Source organism: Ammodytes marinus, assembly GCF_949987685.1.
Source record: "Ammodytes marinus genome assembly, contig: scaffold_111, whole genome shotgun sequence".
NCBI lineage: Eukaryota > Metazoa > Chordata > Actinopteri > Uranoscopiformes > Ammodytidae > Ammodytes > Ammodytes marinus.
Genome location: NW_027648125.1, coordinates 3,161 through 17,500, shown reverse-complemented (window position 1 = coordinate 17,500; position 14,340 = coordinate 3,161). Strand labels below are relative to the sequence as shown.

The 14,340-nt window shown below is 42.7% G+C and overlaps 1 protein-coding gene across 1 annotated transcript in view; it reads left to right on the top strand.

Moving 5' to 3' along the window:
• Nucleotides 1-2,943, top strand: part of LOC307271006 (partitioning defective 3 homolog) — a gene marked incomplete at its 3' end in the record, with an annotated part of 72,078 nt that extends 69,135 nt beyond the window's left edge. The window contains exon 15 of the mRNA XM_080054890.1: nucleotides 2,796-2,943. Within this exon, the coding sequence (XP_079911016.1) occupies nucleotides 2,796-2,943 (148 nt within the window). The remainder of the gene's footprint in view (nucleotides 1-2,795) is intronic.
• Nucleotides 2,944-14,340: the final 11,397 nt, after the last annotated feature.

Below are 14,340 nucleotides of genomic sequence, written 5' to 3'. Positions count from 1 at the left end.
AATAATTATCAGCCTGAATATTCAATATGAACACACACACACACACAGAGAGAGAGAGAGAGAGAGAGAGAGAGAGAGAGAGAGAGAGAGAGAGAGAGACACACACACAAACACACACACACACACACATCGAGCATGCACGCACATATATTCACATACACACACGCACACACACACACACACAAACTATCTCACACACACTCCCAGGCATGCACACACCTCACTCACATACACACACACACACACACACAAGCACACATACAAGCACACACACACACACACACACACACACACACACACACACACACACACATACAAGCACACTCACTCACACACACACACACACACACACACACACACACACACACATACAAGCACACTCACTCACACACACACACACACACACACACACACACACACACACACACGCTCACACACACACACACATCCCCACCGGCTATCTGTACTGAGCCCCGGTTCACCTCGGGGCCCAATTCATTAACTGTCTCATTTAAAGTCAAGAGCAGCCGCTGCGTGCCAACAGTCACTGCACCAATATGTCGCCCGTAGAAATGAGTCAGGTCTGATTCAAGCCGTTTGATTTTGAAAAGATTTGCCAATGGTGGTATCACTCGTTAGACAGGTAGAAACTATAGCAAATCAATACGGTCAACTATCCAATTGACAAGCAATGAGGGCCATGACTTAAATACACACACACACACACACACACACACACACACACACACACACACACACACACACACACACACACACACACACACACACACACACCTTCATTATCACATACCTTCATTATCACACACTCATGCATATACACTCACTCACTCACGCACGCTTGACGCATACACACACACGCACGCACGCACGCAGACACACACACACAGACACACAGACACACACACACACACACACACACACACACACACACACTCTTACTCACACACACACACACACACACACACACACACACACACACTCACTCACTCACTCACTCACTCACTCACTCACTCACTCACTCACTCACTCACTCACTCACTCACTCACTCACTCACTCACTCACTCACTCACTCACTCACTCACTCACTCACTCACTCACTCACTCACTCACTCACTCACACTCACACACACACACACACACACTATGGATGTGTTTGTTTATGGGTGACAGGGCCAGTTAAATGGTCTATTTGTCCAGCAAACCAGCGAGTGTCATCATGTGTCCAGAGGGAAATGTCAAGACGCTAGTAAGCTAACCGAAGCCCGCGGGGAAACACACACACACACACACACACACACACACACACACACACACACACACACACACACACACACACACACACACACACACACACAGGGAAACACACACTAGCTCACTAACTGCTTGTGACTTTAACAGCGTATTGGAAATCCATGCTCATTTATCCTGGTTATCACACTGCTAGCATTAGCATGCAGCTGCTCTTGTGCCCATTTCTTCCTCATGTTTGTGTATATCTTTTACAGCCATTATCTCAAATTTTTTTTTTTTTTAGGGTAGCCTATTACTCCAAACCAAAAACTTCAACTAAACTAAACTTTCCATAATCATTCTGAGCACTATTATGAATGTCAGTTAAACCTGCAGTGTGTAGAATTTTGGGTTTTATTTCCTAGCAGATTTTGTAGAAAGTAATTATAATATCCATAAGTACATTTAATTTAGTGCATAATAGCTGAAAAAAATGTTTTGAATTATTTTTTTCCCCTTAGAAGGGGTCTCATATATGTCCATATTTCTGCATATTTTGGACCAAGGCCTAGTGCCGCCATCTTGAAAGTGTCATAGTTGGAATGTCATCAGGTGCATTGTTTAAAATGTAGAATTGTTCTTGTCCTTGAAGGCCACTGTAGCTTCTGTTATTATTCTAAAGGGTTGGGGTTACCCAGGGAGTGTTGCATTCTAGAACTTTGTAGAACTTTCTTGATGATGTCATATTACACACTGCACCTTTAAAAGGTGAATTTAAAAAAATAAATAGAAACTTCCCACAAAAAAAAAAGTTCACCTCCCAAAAGAAAAAAAATCTTCCTCACAAAAAATAAATAATATTTTTTTTTGAGGAAATTTAGAAAATTTTAATGTTGACTTCATTCTCGATATGCATATTGAAACAAAAAAAAATACTTAGATACTTCCTCTTCTAATTAGTTTTTCTTCCCTGTGGCCTCTTCTGTAAACTCCACTCAGCCCACAGCACTTTATAAAAGCATGGTTATGTGAAAACGTATATAGAATAGACAATACAGTACACAATCCACAGTGTGGATCCTCTGGCAGCATCTGAAGTCCTCCTGCATCCACACTATTCACACTTTACTTTAGTATTACCATGTAATCACCTGGTCAATGATCAAATTCCTTCGTGATTTTTCTCTACTTGTGACATCTATTGCAGCATGTCCGTCCTGGGAGAGGGATCCCTTACTCTGTCGACTCTCCCTGAGATTTCTTCAATTTTTTTTAATCCCGGTAAAGGGTTTTTACTGGGAGTTTTTTCTCAGCCGAGCTAAGGGTGTAAGGGCAGGGTGTCATACTGTATCATATTGTATCATACTGTATGAAATGTAAAGCCCACTGAGACACATGCATTTGTGATTTTGGGCTATACAAATAAAACTGATTTGATTTGATTTGAATCATATAGAAAAAAAACTTTTTTATGTACTCGAAAAGCTGAAGAAATTAGAAGATTAATGCAATAACTCCCCTGTTGCTCTCCCTCCTCTTGCAGGACGCCCCCGGCAGCCCGTTGGGATCCCAGACCATGAACACGTCTCTGGACGAACACGAGAGGAGAATCTCCCACTCGCTGTACGGAGGGCTGGAGGGGCTCGATGATAACCTGGTGCCCAGGCAGGGCCTCATGCCACGCACTATAGGTAAGAGGAGGGGGGAGTGTGTGTGTGTGTAGGGGTGTGTGTGTGTGTGTGTGTGTGTGTGTAGGGGTGGGAGTGTGTGTGTGTGTGTGTGTGTGTGTAGGGGTGTGTGTGTGTGTGTGTGTGTGTGTGTGTGTAGGGGTGGGAGTGTGTGTGTGTGTGTGTGTGTGTGGAGGGCTGGATGATAATTTGATGCCAAGGCAGGGCATGATGCCACGTACTATAGGTAAGAGGGTGGGTGTGTGTGGGGGTGGGAGTGTGTATGTGTGTGTGTGTAGGGGTGGGTGTGTGTGTGTGTGTGTCTGTCTGTGTGTCTGTGTGTGTGTGTGGAGGGGCTGGATGATAATTTGATGCCAAGGCACGGCATGATGCCACGCACTATAGGTAAGAAGGATATAGTGAGAATTCATTCACTTTGGCTTGTTTTAGCGTGTGTGTGTGTGTGTGTGTGTGTGCGTCTCTGTGTGTGTGTGTTTAGACTAATTGAATAACACATGAGTAAGCATTCTGGTATCTCTGTGTGAGAGCACTGTTCACATCTGTCCAGGTTTTCTCTTAGCAGTAGAATCAACAACTGAAACATTTCTTGGGCTCTTCTTGGGGATTTTTCTTGAGCTTCTGCACCAGTGTCAGGGCGGGGTGGGGTCGACACCAGTTTGTAAACGCTGCCATACTGAGAAATACAGAGAGAGTTTTGTGGAGCTGATAGGGCTTCATCAACTTTGTGTCAACTCGTTTTGCGTTGGCTTGAATGTAACCGACATTCATTGATAGGAAAAAAAGTTACGCATTGTAGCTTTTAAAAATATCGGCCACACACTAATTAGTATGTCAATTAAAAATGCAGACGAAGCTTGTATTGTGAACTCCAACTTCTTAATCCCTTTTTAATTAGCACCTTCTAACTTTAGTTAATTAATTAATGAAAAAAATAATTTGATAGTGTGAATTTCCATTTCCCTTTCATGCAAATTGGATGACATCGACACTGTTTTGTCATGTAAACAAAAACAGACACACACACACACACACACACACACACACACACACAGACACATACACACACATTCACAAACACACACACAGACACACACACATTCAAACACACACACACACACACAAACACACTTCACTATGACAGAAGACGGGTTAATATAATAGGTGAAGTTCCAGTAGGTTGCCAAGGTGACTGCGTTCATTCAAGCCTAACCAAACAGTGGAGAACCTTTAATGAGGCACACACACACACACACACGCACGCACGCACGCACGCATGCACGCACACATTCACACACACACACACACACACACACACACACACACACACACACACACACACACAAACACACACACACACACCCACACACACACACAGGCACAAGGCAGATATGTAAGAGATACAGTTGGTGGCTGTTCAACTGTAGCAAACACTGAGGCCAACAAGTTATCAGAGTGTGTGTGTGTGTGTGTATCTATATTATGATTGACATACATACACATACATACACACTTTCACACAACCACCCAACCACCCACCCACTCACTCACTCACAGACAGACAGACAGACAGACAGACAGACAGACAGACAGACAGAGACACAAACACAACACACACACACACACACACACACACACACACACACACACACACACACACACACACACACACACACACAGTGATGATTTTGTCTGTAAGCCGACCAACATGAGCTTGATGTCTGTATCTACTGTGTGCAGCGCTGGGATAAAGGCTAGAAGCTGATAAATCCCACGCTGTTTAAAGTCAGTAAACACATCGAATCAAATCACTCTGAATGTACAGCAGAACAATCAACATGGTGCTGTATACAGACATACAGTGGCAATTTTTTTTAAAATGTATAGGTCTTATTTTTCCTCTGATGATCATAAATGACCTGTAACAGCAAACGAGACCATCAGGGGTGTGTGTGTGTGTCTGTCTGTCTGTCTTTTCAAACGAGTGTGTGTGTGTGTGTGTGTAGGGTTGGGAGTGTGTGTGTGAGGGGTTGGGAGTGTGTGTGTGTGTGTGTGTGTGTGTGTGTGTGTGTGTGTGTGTTGGTATACATGGTATAGATGGACAATTGACCTGAATACTCACCTGGGATACGAGGACCTCGGTGGTTTAGCCGGACTATGCCGAGGTCCGCGTAATTCGGAAAGTGTATCTGCATTTGCGAGTGTCTAACTAACATAAATTCCAATTTTCTGTGAAAGTCCTTATTTACCACTTGACCTGATTTTTGTGTATCCCAGTGTATCTCACTGCGCCCCCTATCACACTTGGCTGCAGGTGCACTTTCATACACATTTCTGATACACACGGCCGAAATTTGGCGGGATGTCTTCTGATTGGCTGGTTTAAAAATGTGGGCGGTCCCCACATGACGTCACTTCAAAGGTCCGCCCAGAGCTAGGGTGTGTGTGTAAGTCCCATGACTGTGCTATGGTCTATATGGACAATGGTATGTAAGGACTTTATCCTAAAATGCTTTTCTAAGTGTAAGTCATTATAATATCTCAGTGTATGTGTGTAAAGCAGTGATCTGACTCAAATATAACTTAGGAGGTCCTTAAGGTTTATAGGGTCCTGTCTCAGTGTTGGGTTGGGATTTTATGTGATGGACCAACACAAAGTGGGCTAGTGTGTGTGTGTGAAGTCCCATGACTGTGCTATGGTCTATATGGACAATGGTATGTAAGGACTTTATCCTAAAATGCTTTTCAAAGTGTAAGTCATTATAATATCTCAGTGTATGTGTGTAAAGCAGTGATCTGACTCAAATATAACTTAGGAGGTCCTTAAGGTTTATAGCAGGGGTCCTCAAAGGGCGGACTCCGGTCCGGATCCGGACCCAAACGCAATGAAATTCGGACCGAGACAAAAATCAATATTAGGCTACAATTGTTTTCATAGTGATCCAAGCGAGATTTTATTGGCGTATGATTTCTGGATGCTTCCAATCACGTATCTGCCTCGTTGCCAATGCAAATGTCCTATCAGCGATTGTACTGTATAAAAACATCACTATGACAACTCAATTGTGGCCGTGACTGCTTTTTTTTTTTTTTTTTTTCATCCGCGAGTGTTTTTTTCCTCCGCCGTCTCTCGGCTCGGTACTCAGTATGGCAGTGAAGTTAGTTTTATGTTGGCCATTTGACATTCGCGCTTCTTCGCTCCGGGTGGGTAAACCTATCGAATATTCAAATTCAAACTAACTTCACCCCGGTCACACAGCTCATTAGCTAACGGTGAGATTAGCGAACGGTGCTTTTAGTAAAGAGAAAAATCATGGCGTGCTCCAAACTTGACAAAAAGCGAAAAGTGGATTCCGAAAATCGTGAGTTTAAAACAGAATGGACCGACAAATATGCATTTGTGCTGCCTGTGGGGAGCACGAAACCAATGTGTTTAATCTGTAATGAGACAGTTGCCCTTGTCAAAAGTGGAAACGTAAAACGTCATTATGAAACAAAGCATGGCCACTTCGAGCAGAACTATCCACAAAACTCCGAGGTAAGGACCACAAAAATAAGCCAAATGCAAGCATCATACCAAGCAACACGCACTATGATAGTCAGGTCAGCCACACAGCAGGAGCGTGGGACTGAAGCCTCACTGCGAGTGGCATGGGTCTTAGGCAAGCACAAAAAACCATTCAGTGACGCAGAAATCGTGAAGGAGTGTATGAATGAAGTAGCAACCGCTCTGTTTGAGGGAACTCAAAAAGATGACATCATACAAAAAATAAATCAAATACCACTTTCTGATGCCACTGCAGCAAGACGCACTGAAGTCCTTGCTGATGATTTATTGGACCAAATGAAATCTGCTGTTAAAAAGGCTAAATGCATTTAATTGGCTTTGGATGAATCTACAGACAACACAGATAATGCCCAACTTCTGGTGTTTGTCAGATTTTTTGATGAAGAGAAGGGGGAATTCTTCGAAGATGTTTTAGGCCTCACAAACCTTCATGGGCATACAAGAGGGGAGGACATTTACGAAGCAGTGATGGAGATGTTGAAAGACAGAGAGATAGACCTGAAGCATGTTGTTTCTGTTGCAACTGATGGAGCCCCAAGTATGACTGGGAGAGAGAAAGGATTAGTGGCCCGCTTAAAAGCTCATCACCCTGACCTCTTAGCATGCCACTGTGTTATTCACCAGATGGTTTTGTGTGCCAGCCTTGGAAAGGAGTACTCAGAAATCATGACAACAGTAATGAGACTTGTAAATTTTTTGAAGGCATCATCTGCTCTGCAGCATCGTTTGCTGCGCACATTCCTCACAGAGGTTAATGCAGAATTTGATGATTTGCTTTTACACAACAATGTCAGGTGGCTCAGCAAAGGCAAAGTGCTGGAGCGATTTTGGACACTACGGAAAGACCTAGAAACGTTTCTGTTGAATCAGAAGAGTCCAAAAGCAAAACCATTTCTGGAATTCCTGCAAAACAAGGAACAAATGGAAATTGCTGCATTTCTATCAGACATCACTTGCCATCTCAATGATCTGAATTTGACACTCCAGGGCAAAAATAACACAGTGTGTAACCTCATGTCATCTATCCGTGCTTTTCAAAGGAAACTGGAAATATTCAAAAGTGACATACAGGAGGAGGGCCTGCTTCACTTCCCAAAACTGAAAAGTCAAGCTTCAGCAACACAGCATCACAGTCACGTGGAATTCCTGGACAAATTGATTGAAAATTTTGAAACCCGGTTTGGAGATTTCCCTCTGGGAAAACAGGTCTTACTGTGCATTGAAAATCCATTCCTGGTGAAAAATATCAAAGAATTCTCGATTGAAGCCCTGAAGATCTGCCCATGGGCTAGTGCTGCTTCTCTTCAATCAGAGCTGATTGAGCTTCAGGAAAACCTTGCACTGCAGGAATCTCTGTGTGACCCTGCAACCTTTTGGACGAAGATGGTCCCTGCAGCATGTGTCCCCGTCTTGCAGAAAATGGCCCTGAACATTCTGACCATCTTCCCTTCTACATACTCTTGTGAGTCAGCCTTTTCAACGATGACTGCAGTGAAGAACAAATACAGGAGCACACTCACTAATGAACACTTACACCAGTGTCTACGCCTGGCCCTCACTCGTTTTGTGCCCAGATTTAAAAAACTGGTGGTGGCACAAAAACAGTGTCACTTTTCACACTGATGTGGACAGAACACGTCATCCTTTGTGCATAGTTCAAATGTTCTTTGTGGATTTACTGCCTTTTATTTTGTTCGGAGTTCTAATTTTGGAATTACACCGTCACTGTTCCGGACCCCGGACAAGTTCGAAATTTGGTAAGTGGACCTTTTGAGTTTTTAATTGAGGACCCCTGGTTTATAGGGTCCTGTCTCAGTGTTGGGTTGGGATTTTATGTGATGGACCAACACAAAGTGGGCTAGTGTGTGTGTGTGAAGTCCCATGACTGTGCTATGGTCTATATGGACAATGGTATGTAAGGACTTTATCCTAAAATGCTTTTCAAAGTGTAAGTCATTATAATATCTCAGTGTATGTGTGTAAAGCAGTGATCTGACTCAAATATAACTTAGGAGGTCCTTATGGTTTAGAGGGTCCTGTCTCAGTGTTGGGTTTATAGTAGCATCACTTCGGTTTATCAGAATACATTGACCAGCTGCATTTGATCTGTATGTTAGTTGAATGTGTGGGTTTAAGTTCTTTAGTTACATATGTTGGATTGTGGACCCAGTCAAAAGTAATAATGAAATGCATGATATTTGCCTTTACATGACTAAGGACAAGTTTCAGTGGATTGTTTAAAACGCTTACATAAATAGCCTTGATTCCTTTCACATAATGTTAACAGGGAACATTCTTTAAGATATATCTTCTTTTTTCACTTTTTGCGTGGTCTTGATGAGGTATTGCCCCTGGAAAGTTCAGGGGTCACAAAGTCCCCATCCACAGCTGAAGATTGTACAGAGGTAAATCTGTACAAGATGATATTGTATTAATATGTTTGCATTAATGATCTTCAATATGTCTTACACAATTATCCAATGCTGCTCAAAGCAAAGTTTTACCCTCATTCTTTTTTCAAAAGTATGATTATTTCATTTATTCAAAGCCCAGTTACAGTGCCTTGCAAAAGTATTGATACCCCTTGAACTTTTCCACATTTTGTCACATAAGAACCACACACGTATGTACATTTATGTTCTTGGGATTTTATGTGATAGACCAACACAAAGTGGCACATAATTGTGAAGTGGAATGAAAATGATACTTTGTTTTCAATACTTTTTATAAATACAAAACTGAAAAGTGTGGCGTGCAAAAGTATTCAGTCCCCCTGAGTCAATACTTCATAGGACCACATATCGCTGCAATTACAGCTGCACGTCTATTGGGGTATACAGTATCTCACAAAAGTGAGTACACCCCTAACATTTCTTCAAATATTTCATTATATCTTTCCATGGGACAACACTGAATAAATGACACTTTGATACAATGTTAAGTCGTCAGTGTACAGCTTGTTTAACAGTGTAAATTTACTGTCCCCTCAAAATAACTCGACACACAGCCATTAATGTCTAAACTGCTGGCAACAAAAGTGAGTACACCCCTAAGTGAAAATGTCCAAATTGGGCCCAAAGTGTCAATATTTTGTTTTGCCATCATTATTTCCCAGCACTTCCTTAACCCTCTTGGGCATGGTGTTCACCAGAGCTTCACAGGTTGCCACTGGAATCCTCTTCCACCCATTCATGACGACATCAAGTAGCTGGTGGATATTAGAGACCTGGCGCTCCTCCATCTCCCGTTTGAGGATGCCCCAAAGATGCTCAATAGGGTTGAGGTCTGGAGATATGCTTGGCCAGTCCATAACCTTTAGCCTCACCTTTTTTAGCAAGCCAGTGGTCGTTCGGAGGTGTGTTTGGGGTTGTTATCATGTTGCAGTACTGCCCTGCGGCCCAGTTTATGAAGAGAGGGGATCATGCTCTGCTTCAGTATGTCACACTACATGTTAAAATTCAATGAACTATAGATCCCCAGTGCTGGCAGCACTCATGCAGCCCCAGACCATGACACTCCAACCACCATGCTTGACTATAGGCAAGACACACTTGTCTGTGTACTCCTCACCTGGTTGCCGCCCTACACTCTTAACACCATCTGAACCAAATAAATGTATCTTGGTCTCATCAGGCCACAGGACATGGTTGCAGTAATCCATGTCCGTAGTCTGCTTGTCTTCAGCAAACTTTTTGTGGGGTTTCTTGTGCATCATCTTTAGAATAGGCTTCCTTCTGGGACGACAGCCATGCAGACTAGTATGATGCAGAGTGCGGCGTATGGTCTGAGCACTGACAGGTTGACCCCCCACCCCTTCAAGCCCTTCAGCAATGCTGGCAGCACTCATAGGCTTTTTTTCCAAAGCCAACCTCTGTGTCTGACGCTGACCATGTGCACTCAACCTTCGTAAACTGGGCCGCAGGGCAGTATTGGAACATGATAACGACCCACCTCCAAGACGACCATTGGCTTGCTAAAGAAGCTGAGGGTAAAGGTTATGGCTTGGCCAAGCATGTCTCCAGACCTAAACCCTATTGAGCATCTTTGGGGCATCCTCAAACGGAAGGTGGAGGAGCGCAAGGTCTCTAATATCCACCAGCTCCGTGATGCTGTCATGAATGGGTGGAAGAGGGTTCCAGTTGCAACCTGTGAAGCTCTGGTGAACTCCATGCCCAAGAGGGTTAAGGCAGTGCTGGGAAGTAATGGTGGCCACACAAAATATTGACACTTTGGGCCCAAATGGGACATTTTTTCTTAGGGGTGTACTCACTTTTGTTGCCAGCAGTTTAGACATTAATGGCTGTGTGTCGAGTTATTTTGAGGGGACAGTAAATTTACACTGTTATATAAGCTGTACACTGACTACTTTACATTGTATCAAAGTGTCATTTCTTCAGTGTTGTCCCATGAAAAGATATAATTAAATATTTGAAGAAATGTGAGGGGTGTACTCACTTTTGTGAGATACTGTATCTAGAGACTGGCATTTTCGCCCATTCTTCTTTTTAAAATAGCGGAGAGCGTCTGAACAGCCATTTTTAAGGCTTTCCAGAGATTCTCAATTGGATTGAGGTCTGGACTTTGGCTGGTTCATTCTGACACATGACTATGCTTTGATTTAAACCATTCCATAGTAGATCTGGCTGTATGTTTAGGGTATTTAACCTTCTGGAAGGTGAACCTCCGCCCCAGTCTCAAGTCTTTTGCAGACTCTAACAGGTTTTCTGCCCTGCACTTGGCTCTATCCATCTTCCCATCAACTCTGACCAGCTTCCAAGTCCCTGTTGAAGAAAAGCACCAAGGATTTTTCTTCCATAGAGACTTTTTTGGCGCCCGCCAAAGAGGATTTATCCAGCGCCAAAGGAAAATCACCAGTGCCAAAATTATAAAGATTGAGAATAAATATAGCAATTTAAAACCTTTTCAAATTGAGCACAATTTAGTTCATCCTTCTTGTAGCAATAACTCAAATTTCAATTTCTATTACTATTACAGCTTCCCTCAATCATGAAAACAAAATAATTGTTATTAAACTATCACTGTTTCCCACGCCGTGACATGCAGGCTTTTAAATTCAGTGAACCCTTTCAGCCGTGCGCTCCACTCGGCCCCTCCCTCACCTGATAGTTTAGCTATCGGCTGGTCCAGAGAGTATTAGGGGGATGTTGCGCATCGCCGGGTGTTTTGAAACATTACTAAAAGACGGAAGATAGTCAGCCTTTGGTCGAGAGGAAAGGTAAAACTAATTGTGTTGTCTGGAAACACTTCAGACTCAGAACAGACTAAAATAATGTGCAAGATAAGTCACACGCGTCCAGCATGACAACCACCCTAAACATTCAGCCAGATCTACAATGGAATGGTTAGATCAAAGCATAGTCATGTGTCAGAATGGACCAGTCAAAGCCCAGACCTCAATCGAATTGAGAATCTCTGGAAAGACTTGAAAATTACTTTTCTTTTATAAAGATTTCAGCTGTGGATGGGGACTTTGTGACCCCTGAACTTTCCAGGGGCAATACCTCATCACCACGCAAAAAGTGAAAAAAGAAGATATATCTTAAAGAATGTTCCCTGTTAACATTATGTGAAAGGAATCAAGGCTATTTATGTAAGCGTTTTAAACAATCCACTGAAACTTGTCATTAGTCATGTAAAGGCAAATATCATGCATTTCATTATTACTTTTGACTGGGTCCACAATCCAACATATGTAACTAAAGAACTTAAACCCACACATTCAACTAACATACAGATCAAATGCAGCTGGTCAATGTATTCTGATAAACCGAAGTGATGCTACTATAAACCCAACACTGAGACAGGACCCTCTAAACCATAAGGACCTCCTAAGTTATATTTGAGTCAGATCACTGCTTTACACACATACACTGAGATACTATAATGACTTACACTTTGAAAAGCATTTTAGGATAAAGTCCTTACATACCATTGTCCATATAGACCATAGCACAGTCATGGGACTTCACACACACACACTAGCCCACTTTGTGTTGGTCCATCACATAAAATCCCAACCCAACACTGAGACAGGACCCTATAAACCATAAGGACCTCTTAAGTTATATTTGAGTCAGATCACTGCTTTACACACATACACTGAGATATTATAATGACTTACACTTTGAAAAGCATTTTAGGATAAAGTCCTTATATACCATTGTCCATATAGACCATAGCACAGTCATGGGACTTACACACACACCCTAGCCCACTTTGTGTTGGTCCATCACATAAAATCCCAATGAAATACATTAACGTGCGTGGTTGTTATGTGACAAAATGTGGAAAAGTTCAAGGGGTAATAATACTTTAGGGTTAGAAATTAGAAAACATTAGAATGGAGAGGATTTGCATGGAAATCGTGGTAAAGGTTGGTAAATTATGACCTCATCCTAAGAGTAAGTCCACCAAACACAAATAGCATCTAGGCCCCTATACAATCCACTGGTCCTCACCAACAATACAAGTCCTGCGCTTGTTCCAACCAACAGGAGTTTAATTCTACAACCTGCCGTTTAACAGGGATTTGTCAGTAGTGGACAACACATCTTCCTCAAGCTCTGCCACTGCATGAGGGATGGAGCCCACAAGGACTGTATTAGTCTGAAACTTGCTAAACAACTGCATGTGAACCAGTAAATTTAATTTAGCCTGAAAGTTTGTTGTTTTGGTTTAATGTGGCTCGGACTTCTTCCAATCGTCCTTCAAAACAGCCAAAGGGCCACGCACTGTGTCCAAACACCAGATCGTTTGCGCTAAAGCCTGTACTTTCCTGACTTCACTCCTTAGCCCCCAGCATCAACCAGGGTAAACCCTTTTCCCAGTCTCCATCTAACTGTGTACAGTATGTACGGAGTAAAGACTCCAACGTGGCGTGGAACCTCTCAAGAGCCCCTTGGCTACATGGTAGGCTGATGCTGAAACAGATGAAAAGTTAGAACCTTGGTCTTACTGAAAGATTAAGGGGATTCCAAATATAGAGATAAACTGAGTCAGGGCGCGCACTACAGATTAAGTGGTGATGGTGCGTAATGGGTATGCTGCTGGATACCTAGTGCTCTGGCACATCACCATCAACAAATAGATTGCACCCGAACGAGAACGAGGGAGGGGACCAACACAGTCAAAAATGAAATGTTCAAACGGTTGACTAAATGCCGGAATTGGACAGAGAGGAACTGGCTCTGTTTCGGTTTTCCGGTCAACTGACACTTATGACACATTTTAAAGGTCACATATTATGCTAAATGCACTTTTTAAATGTGTTCTAACATATCCATGGGTCCACGGTGTGCCTAGAGACTGCCAAAATATTTTAAAAAATAACAATCTCTCCTGTTCTCACTCTCCCCCTTTCTGAAACCCCCACCCCTCCCCCCCAATATACTCCAGTCAGAATTTTCCCCTTTTCTGACCTCACAAACTGGAAAGCCAGAAGCTTCCACTGTGCAGCCCACACCCCTATTTCTTATTGGTCCACGGCCCTGACAGACAGAGGGCGAGGCGTATCTGGCTTCGCTTCCGGACAGGGGGCGGGGGCAGCTCAAAGATTGTATATTTACGAGGGGAGCTGCAGCTCTTTTAAAAAAATAGGCCATTGTGAGATTAGCTGAACACCAGCATAGTACAATAAATTATCTGAAAGTTTTTTTCAGCAAACAATTAAAGAAAAACGTATTAGGGACCACTAAGACCATATAATATGGTGTATAATAGAACCGAAAAGTGTATAATATGGGAGCTTTAATGTACGATGCAACATCTCTCTTTAGAGGAGACCAAAAAAAGAATACAAAATGCGATCATGTTTT